The sequence below is a fragment of the Pogonomyrmex barbatus genome, unplaced genomic scaffold (assembly GCF_055798465.1).
Source record: "Pogonomyrmex barbatus isolate J1 unplaced genomic scaffold, ASM5579846v1 scaffold3, whole genome shotgun sequence".
NCBI lineage: Eukaryota > Metazoa > Arthropoda > Insecta > Hymenoptera > Formicidae > Pogonomyrmex > Pogonomyrmex barbatus.
The window spans coordinates 9915039-9926701 of record NW_028297127.1 but is presented as its reverse complement, the minus strand read 5'-3'; the positions used below and the strand labels follow the sequence as shown (position 1 = coordinate 9926701).

General features: G+C 38.3%; 1 protein-coding gene across 1 annotated transcript in view; it reads left to right on the top strand.

Moving 5' to 3' along the window:
• Positions 1 to 8434, top strand: part of LOC105434197 (thioredoxin domain-containing protein 11) — a 69169-nt gene extending 60735 nt beyond the window's left edge. Inside the window, exon 10 of the mRNA XM_089080061.1 lies at positions 3703 to 8434. Coding sequence (XP_088936187.1) covers positions 3703 to 3925 — 223 coding nt within the window. The 3' untranslated portion in view covers positions 3926 to 8434. The remainder of the gene's footprint in view (positions 1 to 3702) is intronic.
• Positions 8435 to 11663: the final 3229 nt, after the last annotated feature.

Below are 11663 nucleotides of genomic sequence, written 5' to 3'. Positions count from 1 at the left end.
ATAGCGTTTACAAGTGCTGCTGCGCTGGCGAGCGCTTGGATAGCCCGTGCGCCCTTATGTATTTCAGCTCGTAGCTCCGTTAATATTGCGAATTTTAAAAAATCCTTTTACAGAAATATTCTACACATATGTAGGAATAAAAATAAGCAAAAAAAATTGATTTTTTGAAGCCGACAAAGGTGAAAGCCCCCTTAATAATAGAGAAGGGAGTATCCGAGATTACTGAACGCAATAACTTAAAACTTGCAATAGGATCTTTACTCAACGCCGCGCGCGAACTAAACCTAGAATCGATATCAATAAGCAAGGAAGCAATAGGAAACATACAGTGGAACACTACGCATAAAATACTAAGAGATACGTTTTGGAACAAATTAACAAAAATTATAATATGCACACATAAAGTTAGCACACCACCAATCGAACAAAGACGCGAGATAATTGTCGAAAACTATGCATCCACGATAGGAAGCATAAAGGCATCACAAAAACATACGAGAGAATCAAAGAAAAATATTACTGGCCACAGATGAAAAGAGACGTGCAGGACGAAATTAATAATTGTCGCGAATGCCAGATAAAGAAACTAGTACGAATAAAACCGCGTCAACCTATGGTCCTCACGGACATGCCTGAAAAGGCATTCGATAAAATTTCGATAGATATCATGAGTCTGTTACCTGTGACAAATTCTGGAAATCAATATATACTTACAATACAAGATCTATTCACAAAACATTCTACGGTTATCCCTCTAAAAAATCCAGGCGCTATCGATGTGGCAGACGCTTTGACACACGATTTCATTTGCATTTACGGAGCGTCCAAGGCTATCCTGACTGATCAGGATACGCATTTTCTAAATAGTCTGATGAAAAATATAAGTCGAAAATTCAAAATCAAGCAGTTCAAAACTACTAGCGTACCATCCACAGTCAAATGGATCTGTAGAACGCTCTCATCATGTACTATGGGAGTATCTAAAACAATTCGTTAATACAAACAATGAATGGGATACAAACAATGAATGGGAAGTGTCTTAAAATAGCAAATTTCTCTTATAATACCAGTGTACATGAGGGAACGCGTTTTACACCCCACGAACTAGTCTATGGAAAGCTAGCTCGTACACTTATCGATAAAGATAATTTAGACAACGTACAAAACGAGAGTTATGCAAATTATTTAGAAAACCTGTACGACAAAATTTCGCAAGCACAGAGCATAGCTCGCGACAACTTGATTAAAGCGAAACATAAATCTAAGTATTATTACAATCGGAAATCGAAAGAACGTAATTTAAAAGTAGGAGATAACGTATATTTGTTAAAAGAACCTATAAAAAATAAACTCGCCGACCAGTATACGAGTCCGTTCAAAATCATACAATTATTAGAAAATAATAATGTAAAAATATTGATCAAACATGGCAAAAGAAATAGTACATATAGATAAGTTAAAGAGGAAAGGGAGTCGGAGCCTCCACTTGATTGAACCCTCACCAGGTATCGAAGAAGATATCACTGAAGACGAACCTGAAGGGATCAGAACGCATTCAACCACCACAGCCAAAACATGGCCCTAATAGCAATCCTCATCCTACCAACCCTCACGGCCACACTGACCGGCTACAAATGTGGAGGGAATGGACTGAACATAACCACACTATCGCTTCTCGATATAAGGAAATGTGACTTGGAACATATAAAACCTATCAAGACGGATATATTTATTCAACTACTCCAGACTTCGGAGTTCGAAACAATCAATGCCTACCAATGTAAACTCGAGATAGACCGAAACATCTATCACTGCAGGATGCATCCCACGTATCGGTCGTAACAGAAGGAAAGAAACAATATGTAAAAGAGATGGGAGCGTATAACTGTAAGAAGCCCATGAAACAGGAACAGTGGCATTAGGCAATGCCGTTGTCGATCGCCTCATCATTAATTCAACCAACCACCATAGTGTTACGTTGGCTGGAATCGCTTAGCGACGGATGCGCCGGAGCACAATACACAGACGGATACGGCACCTGGGAGGACGTAGTAGTCCAAGCCGCCGTCAAAATTACCCTGAGAACCTTTACTTACAACTCCACTGAAAAGAACAGCGGATAAAATTATGCTGAACTCAGGAACACAATGCACAGCATCCCAAGGAGGATGTAACGATTACGACGGTACCGAAATCTATTGGACCATTCCATTATACGATAGTTGTCAACAGATATGACATCCTGTATGAAGGGACAGCAATAAAGTTGTCTCCACGAGATAATCAAACAGCACTTGAAATATATATACCGTAACAACGGATGACACGACGTTTGCATTAGCTCGAACTACAGAAATAAACGTATGCGGATATAAGCTCTACAATACAGAGCACTCCAAATTATTAATATTTGAAACTCAAAGAGGGAGAACCTTCCAATCTAAAACCCGAATATCGGTGGATAATCTCGACATTTTTACATATGTGAATTCGAAATTTGTATACGTGGAAAAACACGTCAAAACTCAACTAACAAGGCTCTACAGAGATATCATGGAGCAGAAATGCGCTATGGAACAACAAATATTACAAAACGCTTTATCATTATCAAGCATAGTGCCAGATGAAATGGCATTTCGGATGAAATCCGCGGGATAGACGGCAGTTACAGCCAGTGAAATAATCTACATTATTAAATGTGTCCCAGTACCGTGTCGAATACGACACATGGAAGAATGTTATAATGAGCTACCAGTAACATATAAAAACAGCTCATATTTCCTCGATCCCGAATACTCACGAAAACCGACGATTAAAGATTGCAACGAACCAAACCTATTCAAAATAGACGAAATATGGTCAGAGCAACCACTAATATGGTGGAATCATTGCCGCCACCGGTAATACAATCGTTGACCAAACCCGCTTGGAAGTGTGAGCCCAGATACATTGACCACTAACGGGATATACACAACGGAAGACCTCGATAGATTGCGGAACCATATTATGTTCCCCATGGAAAAACCTTCCATGTTAAACATAATAGCTAGAAGACCGATGGGACAAGACATTCCCCCGAGGAAGCATATCCATGATCAATCTTCTCGATGAAGAAGCTCTTGATCATATTGCAGAGAGCGCAGGCAAACGCCTCTGGGATGGATTTATCACTTTTGAATCCACCAGTGCCAAAGTATTGGCATTATTTATTATCAGAAGATTAATAAAACTGATAATAGATACTTTGATTCACGGATACGCGATCCATTCGATCTACGGATGGAGCCTGCTAGATGCATTATGGTCATCAGTAACCAACCTGATACTATTTCTGGGCAAATCCCGAAAGGATGAGGATAGTGGTGGTAAAGAAAAGACATTTGTTGCGGAATACCATCCAGCAGCACACAGTAGAAGATTCTATTAATATTCAACTAGGAACGAGTGAACCAATGAGTGAACAAGTGAACCGATAGCGATGAACTATCTTAGAATTAAGGAAAATACTGTTACAAAAATAAGAAGAACGCGATGTCAGTATAAGTAGTTATAATGCGGAAAATGTGAGTCCATCGACTCACATTTTAAAATTAGGAGGGAGGTGTCACGTCAAGCACGTAAAAACCCACTACAAAATTTCCAAAAAACCAATAAATTTATATATCAAATTTTAATCATTACATTCAATTCCATTTATTTCAGCGTATACATAAGAATATATTTAAAATTAAAAGATGTGATGCGTCCCTGGATGAAGAACATCCCTACCACGAGAGTCGCTGGTATCCCCCGTGCGACCACCGGGGCCCTACCATCAGCGCCTTCCACGCAAGCGCCGCCGCACTTCGAGCCGCCGAAAACGAAGGAACTCAGTGCGAGACTCCAGTCGGGAAGGTTCCTAGCTCGTGAACATATCCCCGCTTAGGCTCGGATACGAGTACTTCAATTCAATTTCAATTAAATTCTCGGCACGTTAGCGTGTTAAACCGAGATCTTTCTTATTTCCAATTCTAATTGTAAGAACCTTTGTTCAATTTTAGTTATAAGACTAGTGCAGTTAAGTCATTATTTTAAATCAATTTAAGCATTAATGTAAGATCCTTGTATTTCAATTTAATTTCAATTATACGAGTGAAAATTAAATAGTGTCGTGAATATTAGCGAAACCCACCCATCCTATCCCAACGAAACGCACGAATAGACAGTGTTCACGAGGGAAAGAGATTTTCTGAGTTTAATTAAATAAAATCGAATGAATAAATATCAGATCACTACATCGATCCACGGAATTGATGCTGTTACGTGTCAGCATCTCGAAGAGGAACTGTGCGATCTGCTTCTTCTAAAATATAAATTCAAGATTCAAAATTTTTCTTAAACAATTGAAATTTTGCACACTCGTGTACGCACCAAGACGTGCGGCATTCACGCCCGCGAAGTACAACACTTCAACGAATACGGGAATAGTTGCGTAAAATAAATGCAAGATTAATTCAAGATTTTGTGATCTCGTGTACGCACCAAGACGTGCGGCGCCCACCAAAGCGTCCGCGAGACAACATTTAATAGATACCGTTATCGCATTGCCACTCGACGCATTCCACAGCGCACTTGCATATTATATGTGCTGAATAGAATCACGAATTAAAATCATACAATGGACTCTTGCAGGAGAATCTCTTTACAATGCCGATGAAACGACATCGATCAGAACAAAAGCAGTCACTGAAAAAACTTTTTGAGAAACTAAACAATAGGCTTCCATGCCATTTGCAAAATCTTCTTGGTGTAGAATCAGTGTATGACGAAAGTTACGAACAATTATTTTCCGGAAACTTTTGGTCGCCAAGGCCACCTCCAACGTGGAAGCTGATCCCTATCACCTTCCGTACTCCGAGGTTGCCGCCGCTGCGGATGCTCGCCACTGATCCACGGAACAAGAAATATATGGAAATCAGAAGTGAGATTTTCTACAACTACTATTAAAGATAGGACAGATATTATTGATGCATGCATTCGAATTTAGAAAACGAATAAATGTGTAAAGAACAGATAGAGCCACTGTAAATTCGAAATTTCTCCCGGAGCAATTTATATGCATTGCGTCAGCCTTTGCTGTTGTATCACCGAATTCGGCTACGGGATATTCGGACTAAAGCCAACGACTTTAACGACGCTGGACTTTTGTGCAGCCAATGCAAAATAAATATAACCGTTCTCATCCGGAACAACACTTTCGACTAGTTCTCAGACATTATATTAATATCGGCAGAAATATTGCAATACGAACGTATGAATACTGCACGACTGAACTGTCTACATTCGCCGAGAATTAAATATTTGCGACACGTGTCTAGACGCTTTTACGGCCTTCTTGAATCACTTGTGCGAAGAAGGTCAGGTTTTCGAATCACTACCAGATCCCACAATTATAGATATTGAAACAAGCGTTGGGACGCACGACTTATCTTTTCAAGAAGACTGAGTTTCTTTCTAAATAACTTGCACCAATTGAATACAAAGTCAAGTAACAATTAAAGTTCTTCGCTTAGGTTTTGATCACTTAAGTCCTATGTTGCTTATTAAATAAACTATTCATTGCAACGAACGACTGAGATCCTTGCCGCTCGGGGTTTCCGTTGTTCTCAGATTTGAAAAATTTTGGCGTAAGGATATCCTCCATTCAGCCCGGCGCGAACACGGTTCGATTACCTAACCAGTTTCGCCCGGAAGTAAATACGTTGCGACGTCACATCATGACGGACGTAACAGTAGGATCAGGTAAGGCTTCAAAAGATTGACCTTCTTCATGTAAATGATTCGTAAAAGCTATGAAGGCATCGGCACATGCGTCACAAGTATTTAGTTCTCGACAAATTGCTAGCTCGGTTGGGCAATGCTCGCACTTTCGCAAACCCGGATTGTTACCGACGTGAATGAAATGCCGTAATATTAATTAGAATTGTTGTTCGGGTTGAGCTCGTTCGTAATTTACTTTGCATTGATGGCACAGGAGGCCCGCATCATTATTGTCAGTAGCAATTCTAAATATTCCGTACCCGAATTCGGTCTCTGACGCAGTGACAGAGGCTTACGCGATGTGTGTAGATCACGGCGAGTGATGTTTTTGATTTTCGCGACTGCTCAGCTTGTTTTTTACACATGAGTAATTTCCTAAATTCAAGCGTGCAATAATGATAGTTTTCATACCTTTTTAATAGTAGTTGAAGAGAATCTCGCTTCTGATTGCCATATATCGGTCCTTCCTGGAATCGTTGTCCAGCATCCGTAGAGGTGGCAAGTTCGGTGTTCTGAAGATGATGGGAATCAACTTCCACTTTGGAGGCGGCTTAGGCGACCAGAAACTGCCACCAAAATACTGCTCGTACTGTTTGTCGTAAACTGATTCTACACCAATTAGATTTGTCAAATGTTGAGGCAAGTGTTCGTTTAGTTTGTCGAAAAGTCTTTTCAAAGCTTGTTTGCGATGGCGGCGTTTTAAAGGCATCGCAAAGAAATCTCTCTGGAATTATTCATGGTGAATATTTTATTTGCGTGCTTCTATTCAACGCTAATAGTATGATGCTGCGCTGTGGAATGCATCGGGTGACGCTATGCGATAACGTATCTATCGGATGTTATGGCTCGCGGGCGTTTTGGTGGGCGCCGCACGTCTTGGTGCGTACACGAAGCCACAAAATTCTTAATTGAATTTGCGTTTAATTATGCTACTATCTCACGCCCGTTGAAATGTTACACCTCGCGGGCGTCTTAGTGAACGCCGCACTTCAATGCGTACACGAGTATGCAAAACTTCAATAGCTATTAAATTATTCCAAATTTTGATTTAATAATTTTGAACAAATAACTCGTCGAAGTTCCTCGTCGAGGCGTCGGCGTGTCGAGCACGTAGCAACGTCAATCCGGAAGATCGATTCAACCAGCTAATATATTTTATTCAATCTCCCTTTTTATTTATTGTGAATAGAAAGATTTCTTGTCCTCGCGACCTCAGTCGTTTTATTCGTTTCGCTAGGATAGAGTAGGTGGGATTCGCTAATAACCACTCACGGTTTGATTTTCACTTCACGTATAATTGAGATTAAAAATGAATTGATAATAGTATAATGAACAGATTAATATTAATAACTTACCGCACTAGTCTTAGAGTTAAAATGAATTATTAAGTTTAAAGGAATGTCGAAGCACACTAATATGTCGAGAGTTAACTTGAATATCTCGCATTCGATCCTAAGAGAGGATGTGTTCACGAGCCAGGAACCTTCCCGGCTGGAGACTCGATGTGAACTGTTTGAATTCGCGCACTGAGCTCCTTCGATTCGGCAGCTCAATGTACGGTGGCGCTTGCGTGGGAGGCGCTGGCGGTGGGGCCCCGGCGATTTAGGTAGGGATCGCCAGCGGGTCCCATGGTGGGGCTACTCCGCATCCAGGGGTGCATTTCGCACAGGGATGCGTCTTTTCCTTAATATAATTTCGTATATATTGAAATGAATTTTAACATAATGATTATCATTATATATATAAAGTTATTGGTTTTTGGAAATTTTGTAGTGGGTTTTTACGCGCTTGACGTGACAGTTGTCACGTCCCAGCGCCGAGAGTATCTCTAGTCATGTCTAATGTAAATTTTTTCAAAATTTTTAATTATTTATGACTGACTGTGTTAGAAGACAGCACCGTCAGGCCTTTAATATACACATAATAAAAGAATATACCGCTTAAAGTTATTTAAAAGCTTATACAAAATGGCCGCTCCTTACCACAACCTTATGGCGCTACTACAGCCTTAATGTTCCTAGTAAATTTTCCCTAGAACCTCACTAACAAAAAACAGAACATACTGAAATCACTTCTCCAGACTGTTCAGTAAAGAAAATAGAGCTTAATATCGCATCCTTATATAAGCATTTCCACATTAACAACAAAATCTCAACAAATAGTAAATAATGAATAAAAACAAATGTAGGAAATAAACCCTCGCCCACGTAATGCACGAAAACTATAACGAAACATTTACACAATTACACAATTATCGGTACATTGTAATATCTTTATTATCAATTAATAAACAAAATCATATAATTATATAAATAACAAAATACCAACCAATTTCTTTATATCGTCAAATATAATTTCAGAAATTAAGAAACTCTTGTATATCAAACACTTTCACTTTTGTTCCATTTTAATAATAAATATAAAAGTTAATAACAAAACTAATAATAATAGAAAGGATATGAATAAGGAATAAAAGTCATAATGACAATATAACAAAATCCATGACAAAACATTTATTCAACAGTTCACCTGATACATATCCTTATTTCAAGGATAAATTTTGTTGATGTCCTTATATGGATATCTTTTCCTTACATGAATACATTCTCCATCAAAAATCATATCGAAAATATAATTATAGTTTGTGGTTACGATTCTTAATTCTCAAGATATAAACAAAATTAAGGGTATATGAAAGCACACACACATGTATACATATATACATACATTATACATTTCCTTATAAGATATAGTTTTCTTTATGAAATTATATAAACAACCCGGATAGAAACATATTTTATCTCAGAAAAGAAATTTTACGATTTAAATTTCGTTTAATAAAATTTATAAATAAATAAATTATTATATTAACAAATAATTATTATGAAAGATTTGGACAACACATAGGAAATCCTGCAACTTACCTCATTACACATACCTACCTAACTCGCACCGTTTAGAAGATATTTAAACAATTATAAACTTCCTTACATACACTTACTTCAAAAACTCAAATCAGTTCAGCAGGCAAATCTCCGTATATAAACCAGTTCAACTTGTAGAAACCTTCATCCTAGACTTATATTTATAATTGTTACTTCCCTTTTTTCATTAACACTAATCCTATGGCTATGACAAAAATCTTGAATATTAATATGCATGGAAAACTATCCTAACAATTCAACCAATCACAATCAGAGCCATTTTGTATCTAAAAACATTTAATAAATAATGTATTACAAATGTAAAAAGAGTTATACTGATATATTTTAGATATACTAATTATATGATGTAATCATTATTATTATAAAAATTGTAAAGTATATCTAAAACGATATTGCGATAAAAGTTTAAATTCAAGCAAACTATATGAAAGGAATTATTATAACGAAGTATAACTCTTTGAAAACAAAATAGGTCGACCGAATAGTCATAAGTATGACTCATGATCAGTTTGAAAGCAAAAATAAGCCAACGTTAAATGTCAAGGGCGCCATAATATTTTAATACCACGAGTCATCGCTGACTCATAGCAAATGTAGACTAAGTCGACCAATAGAAAACTATGTCAAGGACAACTAGAAGGTCTTAAATGCGTGAATCATAGCTGACTCATAATGAAAGGCTTTATTCAGACCTGTAGAATCATAACATTGGAATTTAGGTCACCCCTACTTCCATGTTTTGGCAAAATATAAAAACCTCAAGCGACGATACCTTGGGGCCTCTTTTTCGCGCAGGCATTCACGCATTCATTCATTCGTACCCACTCGCGATTCACATCCACGGACACTTACATTTTGTTCGCATTCTTGTACGCGCACGTACATTTTTGCACTTGTACTTCCACTCGCATTCGCTAAATATATATATATATATCATTTATAACAGTGAATAAATTCCAATTCAAATACCACAAGTGTGATATATTATTCCTTATTCCCAAAATCGAAAACTCTTTCCTGAAAATAAAAGTCATTTCGACATTCCTGTTACCTATTTCCTTCGCAGTATCTAATCCTGAGGTTTTACCCTCTTAACCGCATGGAAAAGAATCTCACAAATAACGTGTGAGTGTAGCTGTCGAGGATCTGTTGACTTCGGCCCCGTCCGATCTACCAGGACCTCCCAGGACGTCACACGAAGACAAAGTACTTTTTGGTGGCAGCGGTGGGATTCCCTCATTTGCTGGGATATCCAAAACTCGGCGAGATCCTTCACTATCTGGGATAGCCGAATCTTGTGGAATATTCCTCATCTCACGAAGAATTGAAGAGGAGATTTTCAAGCAAGTGATAGCGGGGATTGAACTGCGATAAGAACTTTCGATTATGGAATTGTGTACGCTTGTCTTGCTTTACTTTACTGCGACTCACATGTAAGTCAAAATTATCATTTATAATTGTAACAAGACTCGAAATCGTTCGGTATTTGTAAAAATCCGTTATAAAATTTTAATTACATAACAATAAAAATGGTTGATCGTGAGGTAGACTCTTTGACTCGTCAGATAGGCGGTATAAACGTTAACGATGACGTTAACACAAACCGTCGTACGAATGCGAATATGCCATATACCAGTTTACGTGATGCTTCCGAGACAATTCTCCCATTCGATGGTAAAAATATGCCTGTATCGCAATTCGCTAATAGTTGTCTGCATGCTCGAAATATGGTCTCTCCTAGTGCGGAATATGGATTAGTTCAAATGATAAAAAATAAATTAGTCGGATCAGCGTTGAGAGTGGCTTTAAGCGGAGAGTATAACGACATCGAATCCTTATTGGCTGTCTTGAAAACGCGATTCGCACCTGTTTATTCTACGTCACAATTGCACGGAGAGCTTTCTAAGATAACGCAATATCCGGATGAGACTGTGGTAGATTACGGTAGCAGAGTATCTATGATTTTACAACAACTAAAATCTTGCTACCAAACCGAAAATCCGAACCAAGCTATCCAATTCGTAAATTCGGCAGAAACCAATGCTGTGAGAAATTTCTTAACTGGATTAAAAACCGATATATATACGCGAATCCACCCACGAGAACCGGGAACATTAAACAACGCAATAGAATCTGCCATAAAAGCTGAAAGCGAATATAACGAGCATATGCAACGTATGAGAATAACAGAGGGATTAATGCAGTCTATAAGGTGTAATAATTGTCTTGGATATGGCCACAATTCTCAGTCGTGTAGTACTTTTAATCCCCTCGCTCAGATTTCGCATGTACAATGGCAGCCTAAGGTCTGTTCTTTTTGTAAAAATCTTGGTCATACGCGAGCTGAATGCAGAACGTTACAACCACGAATTCTAAACCCACGAAATCCGGGAATCAATGTAAACCCGCGTAATCAAAATTATAATATTAATCAAAACAACCGACAAAATTTCCCTACTTCAAGAAATATGGGATTAATTTGTCGATATTGCAAAATACCAGGGCATAGCTTGGAACAATGTCGAAAAAGGCAGTATAACAATAATGTGAGAAATCAAGAAAATCGGATCGGAAACCGAATGTTTGAAAATCGAATTCTTGAAAATTTTCAACGTAACAGACCGCAAGAAGCTCCGGGAAACCGAGAGCGGGCACAGCGAGTCGGCGCAGCGCTGAACGAACGCCCGCGAGTGCGCCTGGTAACTCCGAACGAGAACCGCGAGGAAACGCCAGTGTAATAAACGTCGCATGTAATAAAATTGGGAAACCACCTTCCGTTATACTACCAAGCAAAAATTTGGTTGACGAACGAGCAAACTTTATGATAGATACAGGTTCTGATATTAATATAATAAAAGAAACCTGCCTTCATGAAAACATGCCCATCGATACCAAAATGGTGTTTGAACTAAGTGGAAT